We start from the raw sequence: 23,261 nt of genomic DNA on the forward strand, positions 1-23,261 counted from the left end.
TGGAAGTGAATGCTTTGCCTGTCTGCCGGCCTGCCTACCGCTCTAGCTTGACGGTGACTTAGCAATTATCACACGCACGCATATTTCGTCGTTTTCAGTGGCTGTTTGATTGGATTGGAAGAAAAGGGTTTTTTTGTTTGTTTTGCTTTGTTTTGTTTTGTTTTGGCATCTGTTTGCCAAGTGTCACAGTGTAATCTAACATTACTTTCTAAAACCACCCGCGACAGTTATCGGCATCCCTTTCATGCACGGGGAAACGCTAATCAAACCGAACCGGGGTGCCGGGGTTTGCTTGTTCTGGCGGAAAAAGTGCGCTGGCGCCGACGAAACCGGGCTAAGGGCTGGCTGGTAGTACCAGCCGCCGCCCAGCCTAGTACCGTTTCGGTCGCGATCAATCGATCTCATCAAACGAGGGCGATGGGCACCGCTTCTCGACGCCGAACGCGGGACTGATGCCGACCAGCCCGGTCACACCGCGCGTACCGGTGCTCTGGAAGTAGAGCAGCTGGTAGCGCGTCCCGAGCGGCAGGCTCACGTTCTCCGAGAACGTCAGCTGCACCGTGCGCGTGTTCTGCATGTGCTGCAGCTGCTGCTCGTTCAGCTGGTGCTGCTTGTCCTTGTACGTTTCCGTGTACTCGTACGCCAGGTACTCGCTCAGACTAGTAAAGTTCTCCTGCAACAAAAAAATGCGACACATTTGTAATTAGATTTCGGCCCCACAACCTCCGGCACACAAAAAACCTTACCCGATAAATTCCGATCCAGTCGGCGTTGCCCTCCTCGAACCCGTTCGGGATGACGTACTCGATCGTGTTCGGTTCGCCGACCAGCCACAGCTCGATCGGCTTGAAGCTGACGGTGCGCTCGGTCGTGTCCTCGTACACCTGCCCGTAATCAATCAGATCCGTTACGAGATCGTCGAACGAATGCACGTCCGTATTGTTAGCCATGGCCAGCTTGTAGCTGAGCCGGTTGTTATGCTGCTTCCGGAAGTGTTCCCCACTGTACTGTGGCTTTCGATTCACCTTTTTTTTTTTTTTTTGGCAGCAGGGTGTGTGGCAGGGAAAGCATGGTTGTTTTGATTTTTGAATTTTTGTTTAGTAACACCCACCCACCCCCGAAAAGGCCCGGCGCCATGGATGCAAGCAACCAGCAAGACATGCACACGAAGGTGGCAATTTGGCATCCCATGCCGACCGACGATCGACCAGCACACACATAGGCACACACGGGCGGCAGGTTAGTGTTCGTGAGCGTGCACAGATTGCAGTGCGTGCGAGCGAGCGTGCGTGCGGTGCGTGCAGACATAGTACCATAGTGGGGGCGCGTTAAACAGACAAACGGCGATGGTTGGCGGTAGTGTTGTGGTTAAAAGATTACGATGGCAAGCGAAAAAAGAAAGAAAGAAAAATGAAACATTTACCAAAATCAACATACAGAGCGATGGAAGGGTGGGAACGGGGATGGGAAAGCTTAAAGCGAGTTATGGTTAAATGGGAAAGAAACACATAAAAAGGATAAACGGTGAATAGAGAAAGAGAAGCGACAGATAGTTGATAACAACAGTAAATAAAGAAACATGCCCTAATAACCATACGACAGAAATATTAATGTTGAAGAAATATACGAAAGGATTGTCTAACATTTGCTTAGAAATTAATTTATAATGTTTAGTTATTCAATTCATTGACACTTTCTATCGACTCAAGAGACAAATAATGACCAACATAACAAAAAGGCTTCGTTTTGTTAAAATAATATACAATTGATGCTTCTACTTTTTAGCCTTACATACCGTATGTTGGTATTTGAATATTTAAAAAATTGTTTGAGATGGAACAAACGAAATAAGAATTCCTTTCTTCGTGTCAAATGGTAAAATGGTAAAGCATCTGTTCTGTTCATTGGAATTGAGGTAAATATTTTTACGAAATGAGAAAACTTTAACTTAAATATGTTAATTTCTTCTTTAAACTGCGTTTTTCTTATTAACATATGACTAGAGAAATAGTATGTTACAGAAAGCAAAGCGGTACAGTTGTGATACGGATAGAAAAGCATGCAAACAAATTCCTTGTTTCGGTCTTGCTGGCATAGCAATGGCAGACCATCCCCACCCGGCACCGGACTCACCCTCGCATCCGCCGTTCGGGCAGTGTGCAGCGCGACGGGATGCCGTTTCTTGCGCCGTATCGTCTTAAGCTTCCGGCTAGTAGCGGTGGTAGCGTACTGCGTATTGCCGTTCTCATCCCGACTACCCTCGACCGAGCACTGTGTCGTCCCCGGACGGATCGATTTAAATTGCATGGACCGCCCGATACCAACAACGAAAGCACACACACGGGATGAATAGAAACAAACACACACACACACACGCACAGGATGGCACACAGAAAAGGGAGGTAGGGAGGGTTGGAGTGATAAAAACAAACAAGGATTTTGATTAGATTTTCCTGTTAACGCCATATGCCGTTTGGCTTGTTAGTTAGTCTGGGACACGGGGAAATTGAATTTCCATGCCTCTGTAACCCACAGCTGGTGATCGATTGAGATGTGAAACAATGTCGAGAAATGAACACAAAAACACACTCATAGTGCACACGCGCGCGTAAGAGCGAATGATTGGTCTCGAAGATGGAGATGAGCTTCTTTGTACAGTGTGAAACACTTCCGGAAGGTATAGGGGAGTCGCCAAATCCGTATCCGCAGACGTACCTTGAGCGTGAATTCACTAGTGACCGGTTTGTGATCGCTAATACTGTAGCTGGGATGGCTCTTGTAGGACGTTTGTTCGGCGGTGAGGCGCACGTTGCGATAGTTGTTCTCGTTCACCGCGTACAGTATCCGATCCGTCCAGGCAGGCCTTCGTCTATACAATTAAGAGTGCCAAGTATTGCAACAGACTCGCAAGAAAGAAAGGCAGAGTGCACACTCACTTCATATCGTACTCGTTGCTACCGTGCTCGAACTTGAACGTTGGCGGGAACTGTGGCAGCCGTTCCTGGAGCTGGGCGAACGCACGCCCCTCCCGTCGCACTAGCAGCAGCTGGTCCTTCTCGATCAGCTGCTTCAGCTCGTCCCGTGCCACCATCGCACGGATCTCGTCGGCGGACGTGGTCGCTTCGCCCGTTAGTCGGAAGTTTAGATCCCCAAACCAGAACACGTAGCTGTGAAGAGGTAGATCAAGATCATTAGAAGAGACTGCTACGAAGTACGATCTGACACTGTCACCTACTCATGATCGAAGATGGTTTCCTTTGCCTTGACGTGGAACTTCTGCTCCTGCACGATCCGCTCGTAGTCGTTGATGCGCTCCTCCAGCATGTGATCGTGTGCGGCAAGGTGTGCGTTCACCAGACAGATCGAGCTGCCGTACACGTTCATGCGTATGCTTACCGCGCCCTTGTTACCCTGTGGACGGAAAAGTTTCGAATGATATTGTCACAACAAACACTTCGTTTTGAACAATACGATACTTACCCATATACCACCCAGTCCCGTCCGGGTGTACTCCGTCTCCACCTGTCGCAGATGGAGCAGATGTTTCCGGCGGGCAAACACCGACAGCAGCAAACCCTGCATCTGCTCCGTCTTGATCACAACGTAGTCGCGCTCCTTCAGCACCTCCTTGAACTTTTGCGTCCACAGATCATCCTTGAACAGGTTGTACAGGGTGTTCTGAGGCTGCGCATTCACTTCCTGAAGTCTGCAGGAAAGACATAAAGAAATGGTTGAGATTAAACAAACTTTTTTGGAGTACCTCCAAGATCCAGACTGAGGACTTACCCGATCACAAAAAAGTCCGGCAGATGCGAGTCCTGTTCGGGCCGATTCTCCAGCCCAAGCAGCTTATTGAGGGAGATGTTTTCCGGGAACTTTGTACTGACGTTCCAGGTCACGATGTAGATTCTGAGGGCGAGAGGTACAAAACGGACGAGACTGTGAGGTTAACAGTGATCGGTACTGCGGTTTGAGATACACTGAAGTTGCTTAATACTAAGGTTGTTGTGTTAGTTACATTCTTCGAAACTATACTGGAATTCATCAATTCAAGAAACCTTCAATCCCTAAATAACTTATCCAAAAGAGCCGAATCACAAACACCTCCGAAAATCCCCGAATCACATATTAAGTACATCGTAACCTCTTCGTGGAAGCCACCATTAAACTGTGCTGCATTTCCATTCAAAGTGAGCAATCAAAGGCTCTTGCATAAAGCGCATTAGCGCCTCCCCGAGCGCACACAAAGAAGCATAGGCCGCTGGGGGCCACACACTTCCTACATCATTTCTCCAATAGTTTGCACATAACGCAATATCCATCGTTCGGTGCTTCCTAACTGCGTCATGATTGCGTTACATGATCGAACTGGCCGGTCCTCAACTTTCAGCCACTAACACTCTTGTTCACCACGACCTACAAGACGTCCGCCCGTCCGTGATTGCTTCAGCTGACTTTAAGCGATGCTACGATTTACCTGCAGGCATTGTACGTCCGATGGTCCTGCTTCACTGGGTACGACTTCCGGCGTCGCTTGGAAGACTTGCGCCCAAACATGCTGCACACTTCGTTGTTTGTTGTTTTCAAGTGTCACCACCGATCGCTCGACCACTCGATCAACGGAACGAAACGGCACGAAATTGAGGGCAAGGTCTCGGGGTGTGTGCTTGCTTAATTCCCTACTACACCAGTTTTTCTTAGGTAGCTTTTCCTGCCGACACAAAAAACACAACACACGCCTCTCTTGGGTTGGACCTTTTCACTAGCGCCCAACGTCCACACGTGCCCAGTACCGATCTGCAACTGATCGTACACTTTCGTGCGTAGATTTTCATTACCCGCAACAGAAAAAACCACCTATCGGGTCGGCTTTTCGGTAAGTTAACTTGCGCGGTGTGTGTGTGTGCCATTATCAAGCCTGTCGAACCACCACAAAAAGTGAAAAGAAGTTGCTTTTGTTTCGTGCGTTTTTGCTTTGGTCGCTTTTCACCGGCCAACACACATAGAAACAGACAAACACACACATACGGTAAACGAAATTGACCGATAAAACCGATTCCGTACGCAATGCATGGGCGAGAGAGGGGGTGGTGCCTTTTCCGCATGCAAGTCTTGGAAAAGGGGGTGGTGAAGAAAGAAAATGGGGGCACAGTGGCTCGCGGCAATATGGTTGCGCGTTGCTGGTAGGCGCTTTTCGCGCTTTTTGTGTGCGATGGAGGCGGAAAGGAGGGAGTAACTCCGTAGCCTCCGAACGGTGTCATTATTGGTCTGCAGTGAGGCCGCTTTGCTGGCCGAAAGATGCATGTTGGTTTGATATAATCGTAACAATTGCATCGGTAAGGGTGGGTTGAAAAGTACCATGCGTAAGGGAGCAGATTATTGAAAATGGATGAAGATTTCATTCCGCAGGGCAGAATAGAAGCTTTTGTAATTTGTTTGCTCATTTTAAAGCTTTCTATACTTTTACACACCTTCCGTTTGAATGCATTAACGTCTCATTGTCCATAAACGTGTAGTTTTGTCTATCATCAGATTTGTTTTTTTCTGTGTTTCGAAGTTTTTTTCATTAATTTGTTCTTTGTTCTTCTTTGTCTTATTTGTCGGTTGTTTTTGTTTTTGTATTTGTTTTCTTTATTTTTATTGCTATTATTCAACCTGTTTTAGTCTACAAATGCAGGTTACAGCATCAGTTTTAGGTTTAGCTTATATTTTATCAATGAGAATTTACTTATTGTTTTAACAAGTTAATTTTTACAACCATTCAGATAACAACAACAAATACGCCATTACAGTGCTTCTTCGTTACACAAAAATGTAACAAATATGTAGTTCAGAAAAACTAAAAAATAGCTCACGCATCCGTCCTTACTTAACGCCTGAAGGTAGGCAATGCGATGCTTTTTCATATTTTTTAACTAATTTTATATTTTTTGTTCATAGATTAATAATTAAAAATACTTGAAATAAATATTTAAAGCCCAAGAAATTGATATAAACCTAAATTACGCTTCACGTCCTTACGAAGTTAGAATTTTCATTGAATTGAATTTATAATATCTTTACATATTTACATCAAATATTCAAATATTTACATCATATTCAATCAAAATAACCTAACGAATATTGAAATCAACAACAACAAGAACAACAGGCCAATATGCTTAAGATTTCATATTTCTGGTTCTGTAAGAAATGAAAGCGGATTGCACGTCATGGACTTTTAGGTAAGACTGGTCATAAAAATGGTCTTTTGTTGTGTAATGTCTGCACGATTAACATTAAATTGTTCAGTTCCCGAAGGGATAATAAAAAGTAAAATAAGCAATAGCATCAATGGCGTCCAACAACAGTAAAAACATATTGCAATAAACCAATTGACACGAAACGCCAGCCAATCATATAACACAAATCCCTATAGATCCATTGTTTTGCAACTGACTCTTGGCTCTAGGCTTCAGGAAGTGTGTGTGTGTTCGCGTGCACGGAATGGCGAAAAGGAATTTGGTAAATGCAGGGCCGCATTAATTTGAAGCTCACGCGTACCGATGATGCACCCACCGGGGATGGAGTTTGCTCCCACCCGCATACACGAGCGACACCGACAGCAACACGCGCACCGGGCTTGGAATGATCGACCCGTGAAGGAAATGACGGAAAACAGCAAACCCACATTCGTGCACAATTTTCACGAACAATTATTCCTCCAGCACCTTTGGCGTTGTGCAAGGGAAATAAATTTCGGACGCTATGCGTCGCGGAGGATTGGCCATTTGTTGTTTCGTTTGTGTGTGTGCGAAACGTTCACGTAGCGAGCGCAAACCCTTCACAGCACGGAGCAGGGGCGCTGGTACAGTTTGCGCACATCCTGTCCGCATGTAAGTGATTTAAATTTAATGATCGCTCGACATCGAAACGTATCTCGCTTGCACAAGAATCAATTAACGGAAAATTAATGACGAGAGCCGGAGTGGTCGAGTGATGGAGGGGGGGTTTGGCAACGATTGGAGTTGATTATTTACCAAGTGCAATAAATGTACAATAACACTTGATATTAATGACTAGCTTCGGGGGCGTTTGCAGCTGCACTAGACTGAACCGTTTTTCCCAAGCGAGCCGTGGGCAACCTAACCGTAACAATACATTTGGTTGTGTATTTATGATGTTTTTTACCCTAGCTACAAACTTCCAAACAAATATTTGCGGCTATGAACAGTAAACAATAATAAAATGTGGAAATTATTGAAAAATTTGCAGCTGATTTTCAGATGAGATATCTTTTGCAATCTCAATTGTAAGGTACATTGCTTAGGAAATGTACAGGAGAATCAAGGAAATTCGTGATGATTATCACCGCTCAAGCACTCTGCGAAATCAAGCTTATCATTCTTGCCAGAGCACTCAGTACTGTTTACTTTTAATCTGCGTCATGTCAGCGGAGTTTCATAACGATTTCTGATTAATGGTTATCGTTCTTCTAGCACTTATTTCCTCTTTTGCTGAACGCATTGACCCTCAGGACTGTTTCGTGTCGTTAAAATGCCGTGGCGGATCATTACCTCAATTTATATCCAACTGTAAGTTATCATAAAAACAAGAAATTTGAATATGTTTGGATAGAAACTAATTACAGCTTAATTTTAAGACATCCATAAAGCAAAAACTATCACATACAAAATTAATAAAAAAATTCTCCAACATATTCGTAGTCTTGACCCTTAGCAATTCAAAAAAGTACGAACTGTTGTCTGGTTATCTCGTAACGTATCATTAGGCTTCTCTGGCCCGTTGTAAAGTTTCTTTTGCATATAAAGGTTAGAGCACTATCAAGGATCAATGTCAACATTTTGGAGTCTGAAGAGCTAGGGTAGATTATTATTCTATACTTATTATGGCTAATTTAACTTATGTTACCAACTTGTCTTAGCGAAGTTTATCCTTAAATGGTCATAACAAAACGAATAGTTTGAAGTGTGAACATTAAGAAATGTACTAAATGTAGTAACTAGCTTGATTGCTTTGTTCGGCTGGTCGTAGAACGTGGCCTTTGCCTAAGAATGGCAGCACATTCATTACTAGTGCAAACATTTCCGAAAAACGAGTCACCTGTTAGAGTATTCATGATTTTAATTATCATTTCAATGTTTAATTCTTTATCCGGGATTTGTCATGGTCAAAAAAAAAGACAACTACTCAAAGGTGTCAATGATGCCTTCATCGTAAAAATCGAAGCAAAGTTGTTTAAACCAATAGTTATCATTGAAATGATTTTCGCTCTCCTCTAAAAATACAACGCGCTTAAACGTTACCAAACTAATAAAAAGCTCGTTTTAAGACGCTCAAATCAGCCTAAACAAGAAGCTTTTATGATAGTATGTTAAAATTTTTAAATTAAATTGTGACCAAACTTTGTAGCAAAAGAAAGCAAAAATGTCCTAGAAACCAATTCCTATCACTCCGAACAGTTGGTGTTCTACTGTTATTTTATTCTATTCCCAATTTAAAGACATTTAGTAATATGTTTAATTTTTACTAAAGCAAAACGGACTACTAATTAGCCATGTCTTGTCTCATGGAGCAAATGTATGGTAAGCCAAGGTCATCTGGTAGCTGTAATGTAAATGCATACACAAATACAACCATATGAACATAATAACTACCCTCCTAATAATAACAAAGTGTGAAGAATGTTCGCAAGATATTATCACGAATATATCACTTCACACCCAAATGCCTTCCATCAGCCAAGCACATCTGACCCACGCAAACGCAAAACCGCATGGCTGTTGGCCTTTAGCCGATTTCTCGCCGATCTCCCTGGGGTCGGAAATCGGAATGAGATTGTTATCTATGTGCAGCGAGTGCAATCATCGCCGTGTGCGCACTGCTGCTGGTGCAGCATCAATTACTTCATCCGATAACGATGCAATGATGATGATGTCACGCCATAACGAATCGTAATTGGCAAGCGAACCGGGCGCACGTAAAACGCATTCGCCAGTAAAAATAGCGAGCAACTGAAACTTCGAAAGCAGTGAAGGAAGCGACGATGGAGTATATATAAATAAAAACTCATAAACCACCCCTTGGGGAGGGAGAAAAGGGCAGTTCCAGGTGTCTGCTAATGGGTTCGGCTCGCTTGCAGCGTCGTTGAATTTATAAATAGCACACGCTATCCAGGGGAACAACGGAGAGCGCCAGTGAATAGTTTAGCGGCCTGTGAGAGTTTCCGCTGACCTGTTGCTATAAAGGTGGATGGTGAGATGGTATGGTAAAGCTCTTTTCTAATGCAAAGCGTGCGCGGCATGTACGTGCACATGTAAATTATAGTTTCCACAGTACACCATGTAAACAGCAACAAACGGTGGAATAAATTGAAGCTCGAGCTGCGTGTGCATGCTCGGGCCGGGGCGAGTGTGGCCGGCGCAACATGAAGCATAGAAAATCGATACTATTTGGCATCGGTGTGATAGGAGAGGTGCCATTTGAAAGACTACTCGAAAACGTGCACAAAGGCGACACTGAAAAGCCGCCCAAGGATGCCTTTCCAATGCACCAGTGCCGTGCCATGGTAGGTTCCAGCCTTCCAGTGCAGGAATCGAGCCGACACGACGCCTCTCAGTTCTTTTTTTTTTATTTTGGTGCAAGTAAATGTATGTGTTTGTGTAAGCTTTCCCTGACGTTGACGCGGCTCTACGTGTGAGGTGTTTTTCTTTTTTATGCTTTTGCACCGCACTGCACACACACGCGGCAAGAGATCGATATCCTGCAAAACGGGCAGTGAACGGGTTTCGTTCCAACCAAAACAGCGGGAGGATGACGGGGCGACATGAAGCGCACGCCATTAGAATGAGATTAAATGGATTACACACAACTAAAAGAGACTAATTACCGTACGAAAACGTGCTATGCAGCGCACGAATAAATGTATTCTAATTAGTGTTTTTCGCCTGTTCTTACGCTTGCACAAAACACATCTTGAGCGGTTCGTGATAAGATTCGTGTTTGCCTTCCCCCCCCCCCCCCCCAATCACGAGCGAAGCAAAATTCTCATCATCATTAGAGCGAAATAAACATTAAAAAAAAAAACATAACAGAAACATCGGTAGAACAGAGCAAACAATCACTTCTCACGCTTCACGGGCCGGTTCCGCCTTCCATGCGGGCCAGCATCCAACACGGCCTCAACGTGCGCTTGCATAACCCCGTTGACGTCATGCGGGGAGGGAAGAACTCGGGTTGCACTAGCGTCCCAACAGCCCGAAAGATGCTTTGATACTTATGTAACCCCCGCCAAGAAGAGGGCGATAACAAGATCCGACGTCATGCGGGGAGGGAAGAACTCGGGTTGCACTAGCGTCCCAACAGCCCGAAAGATGCTTTGATACTTATGTAACCCCCGCCAAGAAGAGGGCGATAACAAGATCCGCAGCGAACCGCAGCAAGAAGGTCCAGTAGAGCATCCACCGCTTTATCGGTGCTTTTTAAGTGGCGTTTGAAAGGAAGGGAGCGTTATGCGCCTGAAAGTATGCACTGTGCATCTCTTTTGATGTGTTTTAAGAAGCTTAGGAGTAGCAGTATTGGAAATAGACTTAAAATTGACCTACAAATATGACGCTTTTTGGTTTTGACGGGAAAGGTTTCAGAAAGAACTTATTGCAATGTCAGGATATGTGATGGCTTTCGCTTAGGAACGGATGCGTCTTTTAATTTTGATAGATGAAATTAAGTAGATAAGATTAACAGATACATTTTCAATGTAATTTCATCAATATTATCAATACCAAAAATAGTGTAGATATTATATAAAACCTGTATCGTCACATGCAAGAGCACATTTTTGTGGGATAGTGTTTAACTATACTTAAAAATGAATCCTAAAACCTGTAATTTGTTTTGCAAAAACTACACACTGAGATTCTAAATCAACCCAAAGGTCTTTTAAAAGCTAAATTTTGGCTTTTTTTAGTTTAAAAACAAGACACATGTATGTAAAATAAGTGTTAAATGGTTCGACTGGTGTACAGAAAACTCATCACATTATTCATAATTCAAAGGGATCATAAAGAATCAACTTTAAGAAAATGAAATAAAACAAGAGACATCAAAAGGATATGTGTCCCTTATTCAAGCACCAATCACGTTTATCTGCCATCCGCTGGCACTAGAGCTCCAGCTGGAGACATGCCCCCTACCCAACCGGGAGCAGTCCAAGGTCATCCGATCAAAAGAGTGAGCAAGCCCCGCATACACCCAATGCCGCTTATGACTTGCACAAGGCAAAAGGCTAAACGGACCATTTTACCAGCTCGTGGGCAGGTCGGGATAGCAGTAGTAGTGGGTGCTGGTTGGTGGCATTTATGCGCCAGTCGCGGAAAGGAATGATGAAGCGATAAGTCAGCGCCGCAACACACAGCGCAACACCGCGATAACGATTTTTGCTTCTTCCTTCGTGGCCCGTCTACTACTTATCGCCCCACAATGCTCATAAACTAAGGAAATGAAACAACACAAGAACAACAAAAACAAAAAATCAATTCTTTCGATAAAGCTCACTACTACTACTCGAGGGAGGGGCGAGACGCTTATCGCACACCAGGTCCAGGTGTTATCGTTTTTCCTGGTTTTCATCCCCGCGAGGATGACGACCTGATGCAACCAGAAATCCGATCGATAGGGCACGACATGATGCCATCGCAGCTCCTCCAGCTGACGAGCTTGCTGCGTTTTTGTTGCAGATTTCAAAACAAAACCGAACCAATTAGCAAAAGCATTGAACACGTTTATGGTCACGAACCATCGCCCCGTGCGGGCCAGGCAGCGGACAAAGCTCCACGTATCCAACGGCGAGGTCAAACCGGGCGAAAGCCGGGCATGGGTCGAACCGCGAGGTTCCAAAAATAAATCCATTCGATTATTGATCAACCGGTCAAATACACATGCCCCGGGGGGCTGTTTTTTTCGTTGATTTTTTTCGGCACAGTGAAAAGGTATGATGTTAGCAAAGGTATGAAACGCCCCATTTACTACCCAGCCCAGATACTACTCACTTTACATTCCAGTTGTTATCACAGTGACTCATGCTGGAGCCGTTCGATGAGTCCTTCCGCTCGATTGGTCGATTGGTTGCCGCCCTGGAGGGACCACTGCTTGCTGCCGTCGATGCCGTTGCTGCGCCCTGTCGGAGTAATGCCCAACCGTTGTGCGGAACCGTTTCCCTGTAGTTTTATCACCACTTCATTCCACTACCGAACAAGCGCAAACATTCACTGCACAACTGCTCGGCTTTCGTATGTTGTCATCCAGACGATTTAAAACACAGCAGCAATCACCACCACACTCACGCCACCAACTGCAGCGACGGGACTGACCACTGAAACCATAAATAAATGAATGCTAAATGGTTAACACAATTTCTGAATGGGGTTTTTTTCCGACCGCGAGGTAATCGATCTCGGCAAACGAATCGTTCTGAAAGAAGCAACACACTGAGCAAGTAAAACACCCGCAACTCTACCGACCAGAGACGAGAGAAGGATAAATCTCGTACAAACTCTTCTAGTCGAGCAGCATTATCTTATCGCCGCAGACCGCGAACAGTCGGCGAACCGCGATTCGTTCGTTATCAAATAATTATCACTTGCGGTGTGGATGGGGTACGGTTGCGTTTTGCCTCTTTGCTGTACGACACACACCACCGTGCGGATCCGTCGTAAAACGTTCACAAAAATTGACCGCGATGTACTTAACCGCCGTGTCCAGCGCATTTCAACGCACGGTCATAAACGCATTACGAAGCGTTCGCGCGCGCGCGCGCTCGAGCTCTGCAGCACGCTTGGCCTTTGCCGCGTCAAGGTGCAGCGTGACCTCCCAGGTTGGTCGCTGACATTCGGGTGGCGATCGTGGGGCCTATGACTGCCGTTGACGGTTGACTTTCAAAAAAAAAAACAACAACCGCTCACAGTCAAGGTGAGTCGGTTGCAAGCCGGCGGTGATTCGTGCGGCTGTGCCGGATGATAGTGCCCATCCGTTGGTCCGGTTGTCCTGCCACACTGACAAGGTAAACTTGATTGATATTTCAGCTGCATACCGCTGGGAAGGCATTTACGCGCGCCTGGTTGAAATGCTTTGTCGATGATCTTATTGGTATTTTGTGTTTAGGTCTATATTTAGTAATGGTTTGCAGGAGATCGTTCACTTTTAAGTAAACACTGACAACATTATAAGCTAGAATATTATTGGATTAAATGAATTACTAGATACTTATATTAAAACTATCTTTTAGTGTTTGTTTTGGGATTAATGATACAATTCTTCCATAATAAAATGCTACAGAGTTTTTAAAGCATAAGTCTGCCAAGCGGATTGCATACTTTGAAAAGACTGCGCCTAAATGTAGGTAATCAGGTTATCAAAACGGGTAACGCATATGAAACAAATGCGCTTTCTTAAAGGATCAGACTAGAAACGGAGACCAGTGCGTTAAGTTTTGGTGTTAGGTGTCATTTATAAAATTCAGGGACGCTCAAACAAGAATTAAACTATATTTGTGAAGCTTTAATTTTGCAAAAAATACGACAAACCTAATAAAAATAAATGGTTGTGTTCGATAGGTACTAGGACTGCTTCTTTAATACAGTACAGAACGAAGACAATATAAAATTCTCAAAATTATCTACTAACTAAACACCTAATTGATAACAATTTTGACGATCTTTTATTGAATTTTGAAGGATTGAGAAATGTAAAAAAATGATGTGAATAGATTTATCTCAGATTAAATTACAGGCAAAGGTTTAAACGAACCGATTAAAACACATCTTAATTTTCAAGCAACAATTAATTAGATATAAGTTGGATTGTAATGCCAGTACAAATGTAAAGGGATCAATTAAACCGATACTAACTACCAACGACACATTGAAAGCAAGACATTTTATCAAATTTCTGAATAACTTTATCCGAAAAATTGTTACTGCAGTTTTTTTGTCTCGGTTCACACTAATAGCGTATCTCAAGGACAACCTGTACATTACAACAAGCACCATTTAGTCACATGGAAAGATATGCTTCAGCGTCATGTCTGACATCTTTATTTTTTGCTAGACACAATTAATGCCTCCTCCAGATGAAGATTCTAGCAACGAAATGGCGCAAATACATTAGACATGACTGCAAACTATTTGCACAAAAGTAATTTCGCTCTTCTTAAAGCAAACGTTTATCGACTACGACTCGGCTTTGACGCGGCTTCGTCTAATTATCCACTACCAACGATCGGATGTTCTAGTGACCTTGACTAAGCACTGTACATTACTATAGTGTGTGTTTTTTTAGGAGACATCGTTTAACAACATATTTAACTAGCTGCTGGTACAGTGGTGCCGTGTTATCGGTTTTCGCTTGTTTGAATTCCGGTCGTTCCTTTAGCTGCCTAAAGTGGTGACCGTATCCGTAGCAACCTATACCCTCCCCCGGCTGTCTGCTACTACTGCTTCGTACGTGTAGTTTCTGCGAGAGTGTGCATGTGTGCCTGGACACCCGTCTATCGTCAAGGTTTACTACGCCGAAGGGGAAACGAAGAACAGGAGGGTAAAAACTTGCTTTTGCGAGGGGGTTTTTACGAGCTTGTTTGCTTCCATTTGACACAGGTGAACTGGCTGGTTATCGTGCCATGATGCTGCCGTTTTTCGGTCTTTCTTCGCTTACGGCTAACCCTCATAATCTATGTTTTATAGTGGTTGAGTGTGCGGGCACTTTCAACCAATAGAGCACAACACAACGGCGTTGATTTGTGTGTTGTTTGAGCAATGTGTGGCACAAAGTAGCACACAGTTGATTGCAAAAAGGTTCTTCCCTTCGATTTGCCCCGTTTCGATATTGAACGCTTGCCGCTCATCGGGTGGAACCGCACAAGTAGACACGTCCAATACAAATACATGACCATACGCGACACAGAGAGAGACCCGTTCACTCCCGTTTGGCGCTATTGTAGGTTAATATTTCGATCACAAAGCCGGACATATGCGTTTTTTGCCTTCTTCTTTCCACTATGAATACTACCACATTACGGCCAATTAATTCTCGTGTGACGCTGTCGCGGTCAATCCGCCGGGGGGTGATACAAAGGGTGGTGGAATCTATTTTTAATACATCTCACATTTTAACAAGCGCACACAGAGACACACACTATTCGGCCAGACATGACCAGCAAACAGCAAAACAGCACGCCCGGTTCTTCCCTTTCGCTGAAAGATTTACACCCTTTTGGACCCATGCGGAGCCCTGGCAAGGGAACACATTTTTCACACTTGTTAAACAACTTAAACAACGGACTATGTTAATTAGGTCACATTGGTAAACATAGCCACATAACTACACACACTCTTTCTTCTCGTGTCACTGGCTTAAGGTACAAAAACATACCCTCCCCTTCACAAATGTTTACTTGCACTTCACCCTTTTCCCATAAACCCTTGTACGTTTCTTCTTTCATTTAAACCAAAGGGCTTGAAAAATCAAAACACGCGATAAAGCAACAAGCCCGTGATTAGAGGAGCACTTCATTTCACTTCGCCAATTAAAAAAAAGAACTACCCCCAAAGGGTTTGATTCTGCGGCCGACTTTACAAAGCGACACAGTGAGCACACGTCCACTAATTGTATGCTGCAGCAAAGGGCACAAAGAGCGGCGAAAGGGCTGGCGAGCGGGCAAAAAAAAAAGACAAATACATACACCGATGGTGGAATTTCAGGAGCGCGCAGAATTTTGACCTCCGTTCTCGGCGAGAAAGAACACGAAAATGAGGAGCGGAGCAAAATATAAACAAACCAGACACACTGGGGACGCCTGCATGGACATGCGGCGACGACAGTCGAAGAAAATCAAATCAATAAAATCGAATTATTGTCCAATGTTTAGTAGTAAAAGCGTTGAACTGAATATTAAGCTTTTGAATAACATTTTAAATGGTAATGAATCGAAACCAATTGTGTTTAAAATGTAAAATAAATGCTAACCGAGCGCCCACTGTGAACACAAAAGGCTTTTTCCAAAACGGTTGCATCGTGTAGCTTACAATCCTCACAGCTAGATGGCGCTACGGTGCAATGGTGAGACGAGCGTTTGAATTGCGACGGTTGAAGAGTGCACAGAAAATGTGTGTTTTTTCACATTTCATCCCCATTCTTTCTTATACAGATCTTGGCGATTGGTTTCATAATATTCCAATTAGGCAGTTTTATTTAAAATTATTTCTTTCTTGGCAAACACATCACACAAAACGTTCGATCTCTTTCTGATTTTCGCTATTTATTCTCATAGAATCTCTTACACATTAGTTTCGTTTTTGCCTTCCAGCTCCTCGTGGCGTTCGCTATCGATCGCTTCCTTACGCATAATCACTTAAAATCTAATTGCTAGTCGTCAATCTCTCGTTGGGGGATGGGGAATGGATTTATCGTGGGATAAAAAGGAAGTTAAGCGAAGGGCAGCTAAATGGAGCAACGTCGATGGTACTGCAGAAAAGACAAGCAAAACCATCGACCAGCTGCCAATTTTAATTCTCTTAAATTTGTTTTTTTCGATTTGTTTCTCCTTTTCCTGCTAAATACTAATATATACACAGCTGCCCACCGAATGCGCTTTCAGACTTCGTACCGTAGGGTGTGTCGTTTGTGTGTGTGTGGGGTGGCAACTGATAGAAATGAAACGAAAGGAAGTTAAAAAGGCTTTTTCGGGAGTGTTTTTACCTAACCTTAAAAAAAATACCATACCTAGCACTAAACCGTAAAAAGTCCGTTCGTCATGCCACAGTGGGAGGGAATTAAAAATTAAGGGATAGAAGTATCTCGTTCTCTCTTTCGCTGTCTCATGGCTTAGCATCAACGCCACTGAAATGGTCGCTCTAAAGGGGTGGAGGGAAAACTATTCACTACAATCTAAGAAGCGCTCCTGTGTTCGGTGATGAAACTAGTACTGCACTACAGGGGTGGCCCACCTGTCACCGGTTCCGTGAAAGGTGAGCCCGAACACTAATCTACTACTGGGTGAATCTCAAACACTGCATGCGAATGCTCGCACAAACTCCTAAATATTGCTAGTCAGTTTTTTTTAAATGAGTAAAATTGAGTAAGCTTCCCCGTACTTAGTTTTCTGCTTCTTTTGCGAAATTGAAATGATTTTGTTGCTGTTTTTGTTGTTAAATTACTGTTTTCCTAGCACTTCATTGCTGTCCATGCGAACATTTTGTACCCGCTGGTGTCGCCTTTGTCGCGCGTCGTCCCTTTTTAATTTCCTGTCAGCAGTTACCGTAGAGAGATCACATTTTCTCGTTTACTCTGAAAAATGGTAAAAAAATAATAATAAAAAAATATAAATTAGAAAGTGTTCCAAAATGTAATTAAAAGTATTTGTTGAATAATACTTACTAAATTAACTAAATGAAAACTATCGGTCCCATTGGCATGAGGAGAAGGAGTAGTAGCAGGAGTGCAGGAGTGCAGGTTCCCTGGGATGGAGGGTGGTGGGATTTTAGTTCACCTGTTTCCCCCCCTCACCCTTGTTCCCCGTCGTGTGGTCGAAAGCGTGAGCGGTGGAGCGTTTCGGTTGCTATTTTTGTAAGGGGCAGAGTTTCTTACGCATCTAAAATCACCTCTTCCCACCCTTCTGCGCAGGCACAGGGGAAGCATCCTTTTAGTACACGGCCGGTACGCACGCACACACACGCACACACGGCTCGTTCTCCTCTCCGGGTTTGTTGTCTTTACTAGGCTAAGTCTCTTAGTGTTTCTAATTGTGTCCTTCCATTTGTTGTCCCTTCGGCTACAGACACGCCAACAGGCTGTTGTAGTAGTAGTAGTAGCGTTTACTTCTTCTACCTCAGCTGCTCTACTACCTCAGTACATCATTCCCGGATGGACGCCACCACCACGTTGGAAGTACACGTTCGGATTGCTGCTCATCGTTTGCTCGAGCGTGGTGTAGAGGTTCGTCTCATCCGGTCGCATAAAAAGACCTGTCGGGAGCGAAGGAAGAGAAAAAGGGACAAAATTAGAACAATGAGAAAATATGTCTTAACGAACAAAATAAAATAATAATAAAAATAACAAAGAGAAAGAGAAAAGCGTTAAAGACAGGTTTAGTTTTCAATATATCCTCAAATGGTTGCAAAATGAAATAACCATAAGAAACCCCCATCAAGAAATGGGAAACGATGTCCAAACAAATTAACAAAAATAATGATAAAAAGTCGTTGTTTAATTTTGAAATAAATGGTAAAATAACTGGTACTCAAATGTAGAGCAAAGTTTGATAATAAAATCAGTTTTAAGAGGATAATGAAGCTAATAATTAATATTTATATGAATACTGTATGCCTAGTACAATGGATGGTATGAAAATCACCTTTGTTTTTACTTTTCATGATTAAAGTACTAATTATACATGAAAAGTTAAAATTGATACAACTAACAGCTATAAAAAAAATAAATAATCCTTTCCAAATGTTGGAAATTTACGTTAAGTGTTTAAATAAGTATGAAATGTTTTAGAAAATAATACCGAATATTCGTAAAAAAAGAAGAAAAGAAATCGTTTAAAAATGAAACTAAATATTCAAAAAGTTTTAGTTCATTGTTTGGGTTTGTTTAGCAAATGGAAACAAATTGAACATTAATTTAAAAGATTGAAACTATTAGATTGAGAATGTGATAACAGAATGAAACAAATAATTTTAGTATTATATTTATTTACTGAACTTCAGTTGAATTGAGCAAATCGAGCAAACAAATGTAAAAATACTTAGAAAAAAGAGCAAATAATATAAATTTTAAATATGTTATATTATTTCCACAACTTTTTTCTTATTGGAAACAATACAAATAAATTATTCTAGTCAGTTTTATATATCCATCATCTGTAAAAGCACGGCAATAAAAAATTGAACAAAAAACGTCTATATTTTCCAACTAGCGTGTAAGGTGTAAGGTTACAATCAGCGTAAAAGCAATGTTTGATGCGTTATGAAATAAGAAAAAACACAAGCCATGTCAATGCGCTTCGCACAGTGCCACACTATTACAACACGGGAAGCATCAACATTTGAACATCTTTTCTCATTACACGTACGGTTGACACGCGTCTTGCAAGTGCAGCACAAGATGCGCAACCGCCGGCACAGCCCACAGGGCAGAGAGGATGAAAGCGCTTTGTAGCAGTGCTCCACCTTTAAACACGCAAACCATGGAACAAACCGCCGCTCTACTTAGGGATTTCTTTTCGCATTCCCCCCACTGTTCAAACCCTTCATCACTCATGTAACAAATGTCGATCGCACGCAGATCGCACTGCGTCGCCCGCCTGTAGCCGCTATTAGTTTGACAAGTGAAATTTTACCGTTTTCCAAATGAGCCTCGCTAGCCGGCTTGTTAATTAACGGACGGGAAGGGAGGGGAGGGAAAAAGGGAAAATTTTTGCCAAACCAACCAATAAACTGGTGGTACCGCAGTAGTAGCAGTAGCTGCATGGGAGAAATGGAAAATCTCCTAAAAACAACGCGAACAACGCGAACGCGCTTTGGCGAGATTCCGGTCATCCACCAAAATACAAAACTCGCCCTTTCGGGCGGGTTAGTACGTTTAGCGGGTTTCACTTTCGGATAATTGGACACGAGTTTGGCGGTATTTTCATTTGGTAGCTCTGACTGTGTGTTTTTTTGTTTTTAAAAATACCATCAACAACTAGCAACGAGAGGGAGACAGAAGGATCGGTCCAGTAAGCGGATCGATTCAAAAGTTTAGTTTTGCGCCGCCGACGGGCTACCGTTTGGCGTGGCGGAGGTTTAATGCTTCAAGCATAATTAAATTTGAGCATTTAGGCGGTGTAGAAAATTCCAAACACCCCTCGGGCGGAGAAGCATGCTCCCCCAGCGAAAGGGAAGCAAATTAATGAGTTATAGCGAAAATCGGCCAACAGCTAGGGGTTCGGTTTCAGCTTGCGGCTTGGAATGGAATCGAACAGCAAGCTGAAGGTAAAAGCACTTGCCCTGGGTATCTAGTTTAAGGTATTTTGATTGAATTTGAACCCATTACAGGCGAGGCGTTATGGTGCAATATGGAACGCGCACTTTTTGGGGTTTAGTTGAAACGCCTTCAAAAATTGAACTCATTTGGAATGTAATTATATTTAAAAACACAACAAAAAACCAGAGCTGACGTAAAAGATAGGATCACTAAGCAGATTAAGCGAAAGGCAGAAAGGCATTGGAAGAGAAAGCTAATGAGATGATAACATAAATAGTGCCTTGGGAAAAGCATCCACAATAGCGTCTCTAGACCTGCTTTTAATTCATATTTAAATGGTTTTCCAAATGTCACCATAAGAGAGTTGAATAACGAGAATGGGATTTACTGTTTGTAGTTATGCATGAGCACCGAATGAAGTGCTATTGTTATAATTATTAACAATTCAAATTATTAATCCGGCCTATCAGCGATCATAGATTGTTCCTTATTTTTTTACGTTGTGGCGAGGTTTGCAGGGGTTTACTGAGCATTAGCGGTTAAACGCTTTCTCGAAACTTTAACCGCTTTTTGGTGCTACAATTTAGAGACAATCTTTTGTATCGTTTAACAGTTTTACCAAGGTATCTGTGTATTGTAATTGTATACCTATTTTTATTCAAATAGTATTTATGTGATTTATGTAAGGGAAAATATTATTTTTATTTTTAATAGCATTTATCATATGAATAAGCATCTGAAAATACGTCTCGAAAGCCTGTATAGGCCGGCATGTTCGCGTAGGACGTTACGTCAAATAGATTGACGAAGAGAAGTTATGTTATTTTATTGTCATTTCGAATTCTTATTTTCTTTAATATTTTCCTAGGGGATCTCTTTGACAGGTGTGTTTTTTTAATCGATCGATCGTAACAACTGCTATGTAATGGTTCATCTAATATTATTTGTGCTGATTTAAATTTTTATGATATTTATACATTCAAACAATCTGAGTAGTTTACTTTGCATGTTTATAATCTTTTAAAACTACTTTTTATATCATAGCTATTGGACATATAATCTTCTGCCGTTTTAATTTTTGTAAAATTCACTTTAGCTTTGAATTTCATGTTTTAAGCTAAACTTTCAAGCGCCTACAAAAGTACAACTACATGTTGAAAGGGATAGTAAAGTGAAAAAAAGCACGACAAAAGATTGATTACATCTTCAAAATTGTGAACATGTTAAAATTAAAAAAATAAAATTTAAGTTATTTTAAAATCACAACACAATAAGGGAGCTGCAAGGTAAGTGAAAAATCTAAGAACTGGGAAAACTATGAAAAGCACATTTAAATAAAATCTGCTAAACCTGCTACCTAAAATAGTGCATTTCATTATCGAAATTTGGTGAAAGGAATCAGTCCGATTTGGTTCATATCTAACCTGTTCCGTAATTAGCCCCCAACATGGGCAATAAAAAGGAAGCAAAACTGATAAAATATGATATTTTGCACTGTCACTGGCAGCATCGGTAACGGTGCGTCGGCTTAATAAACCTCAATTTGCAACTCTCTCGCAAACGCTCCCCTGTGCTATATGGGCTCACGCCCCATGCCAATTGTTTCGATAAAAACAGGATCTTCTCGCATTGAATACGATTTTCGCACCCTTTCAGCAATGGGGACACTTGGGACAAATTTGAAAGGCGTGTTTTTGTCCAAACATTCAGCAAAACATCACATACTTTCCCATCCTTGGGACGCCGGGCTGGGGACGTTTTAATTTAATTTGGTAAGATTAAAAAAGAAAGAAAAGGCAGAAAAGCGGGTGGGTTACTGGGAGACCATGGCAGAGCGTGGTGTGGAAAGTGAAAACGGTCGTAAATTAACCGCTCCCTGATTCGAGCAGTGCGAACAGGGAAACGGTTAAGAAATAGAGGTTCGGGTTGGGCGCTTGATTGAGTCGGCCTGACAGGCCGGGTCGGTGCCTAATCGGTGCGGCGAAATCTGCAGCTGTGTGCAAAAAGCAGCCTCCCTATTGTTGCGCCGGTTGCTTGAATATGTTGAAATTAATAACAAGGCGCTTTACACAGCGCAGCAACAACAATAAAACGCGATGATGATGAACGCTGCTAGGAGCGTGGCCTCTTAGCATAGTAGCGACAGTGGCTTTAGTGCTGATGTTGATAGTGATAGGGATGAGGGAGGAGGAGAAGGGGACACCCGCGCACTCTACTGAGCTGGCAATGATGGTGTACGCAAGCGTAGCGATTACACATCTGCGTATCTGTCAAGTCGATCAAGCGTTAGTAAGTGAAGCCATGTCACTTAATCCGGATTGCCACTAGAGGGCGCGCACTGGTTCATTCGCAACACCCACCCAGCGAAGCCTTTTAGTGGGCGGTATGACATTAACGGAGGAGAATTAAAACTCGCGTGAGAGACGAAACAACAAAAAAAAAAACAACCGTGCTTGACACCTTTTCCATTCCTTTCTCTTTCTTCAGGAGCTCGAAAAAGAATGATCAGCTTGGCTGGAGGCTGGAGCTCTCCGTGCTGCTTTGGTTCGCATTGTGTGGCTGTAATAAAAGAAAGTGAAACCCGAGAGAAGTGACGCGACCCGAATGACGATTGTATAATGTGCACCGGAGGGAAGCGTTACGTTTTCCCTCGTGCGCGCCATTCTTTGCGCGGGCCCTGGCCATTCATGCCAGACCCTTTCCAGATGAGGATGCCAAGCTGTCGGACGAGTCGTGAAAGAATTTCTTTTCATCTGCAGCATTGGAAGATGAAAGCAAAACAAACTTTTATGTAAGCAAGCGGAGCTGAAGTGATTCCCTTCTGGCCGACTGGCTCTGGGTTGCTGTTTCGTGGTTGTTGACTGATTTGTTTTGGAGATTCTTTTTGACATCTGTTACCATCTGTCAGCGGATGACAGCTAGTGAGAGCTACACTTTGGATTTGTTTACTTAGGATTTGTTGTTGTTGTGGTTACGGATGAGTTTGTTTATTACTTTCTTCCTCCAAGGGAAGGGAAAAGAATGGAATAAAAGCGCTTCTTCATGCTTTAGAGCTTTTCCCTCCTCTCCTACACCCCCGCTCGTTTAAGTGATTGAATCAGTATATCGGTCAGCGCATCGTGGAGTTATATCATCAAGTGCGCCTGCTTTTTGGGTTGTTTGTTAGGAGGCCGGACAGCTATAATATGCATAATTAGGAAGCGTTAGCGCGCGTGCGCCCATCAGACGTTAGTTATTACACC

General features: G+C 42.9%; 2 protein-coding genes across 8 annotated transcripts in view; both read right to left on the reverse strand.

Annotated features, from left to right (window-relative positions):
- Positions 1 to 145: 145 nt before the first annotated feature.
- LOC121600634 (phosphatidylinositol 4,5-bisphosphate 5-phosphatase A) lies at positions 146 to 15,817 on the reverse strand. Of its 6 annotated transcripts, none has more exons than XM_041929410.1 (10): positions 15,734 to 15,817; positions 12,048 to 12,370; positions 3,787 to 3,939; positions 3,481 to 3,706; positions 3,236 to 3,411; positions 2,937 to 3,167; positions 2,716 to 2,869; positions 2,134 to 2,271; positions 747 to 1,025; positions 146 to 673 (listed from the first exon to the last, which is right to left on the reverse strand). In XM_041929410.1, the coding sequence occupies exons 2-10, from the start codon at positions 12,077 to 12,079 to the stop codon at positions 392 to 394; spliced, it is 1,671 nt and encodes a 556-aa protein (XP_041785344.1). In that variant the 5' UTR covers positions 12,080 to 12,370; positions 15,734 to 15,817; the 3' UTR covers positions 146 to 391. The 6 variants fall into 6 exon arrangements, with proteins under 6 accessions (XP_041785344.1, XP_041785345.1, XP_041785346.1 ...); XM_041929411.1 differs by lacking the exon at positions 15,734 to 15,817 and adding an exon at positions 15,595 to 15,722; XM_041929412.1 differs by lacking the exon at positions 15,734 to 15,817 and having other exon boundaries at positions 3,787 to 3,909; positions 12,048 to 12,792.
- A 471-nt stretch (positions 15,818 to 16,288) lies between these two features.
- The window catches only part of LOC121600068, a 45,405-nt gene continuing 38,432 nt past the window's right edge, over positions 16,289 to 23,261 (reverse strand). For both annotated transcript variants that reach the window (XM_041928362.1, XM_041928361.1), the window contains 2 exons: positions 17,428 to 18,014; positions 16,289 to 17,337 (listed from right to left, as the gene is read on the reverse strand). In XM_041928362.1, the coding sequence (XP_041784296.1) occupies positions 17,896 to 18,014 (119 nt within the window). In that variant the 3' untranslated portion in view covers positions 16,289 to 17,337; positions 17,428 to 17,895. The remainder of the gene's footprint in view (positions 17,338 to 17,427; positions 18,015 to 23,261) is intronic.

This window comes from Anopheles merus, chromosome 3L (genome assembly GCF_017562075.2).
Source record: "Anopheles merus strain MAF chromosome 3L, AmerM5.1, whole genome shotgun sequence".
NCBI classification, from domain to species: Eukaryota; Metazoa; Arthropoda; class Insecta; order Diptera; family Culicidae; genus Anopheles; species Anopheles merus.

Excerpts from the sequence above, each read along its gene's own strand:
- LOC121600634 (XM_041929410.1), bottom strand. The coding sequence starts at position 12,079 with ATGAGTCACTGTGATAACAACTGGAATGTAAA. Across the intron at positions 2,870-2,936 it reads AGCAACGAGTACGATATGAA|ACGAAGGCCTGCCTGGACGG; the intron begins GTGAGTGTGCAC and ends TTAATTGTATAG. Across the intron at positions 1,026-2,133 it reads CCCGAACGGCGGATGCGAGG|GTGAATCGAAAGCCACAGTA; the intron begins GTGAGTCCGGTG and ends AAAAAAAAAAAG.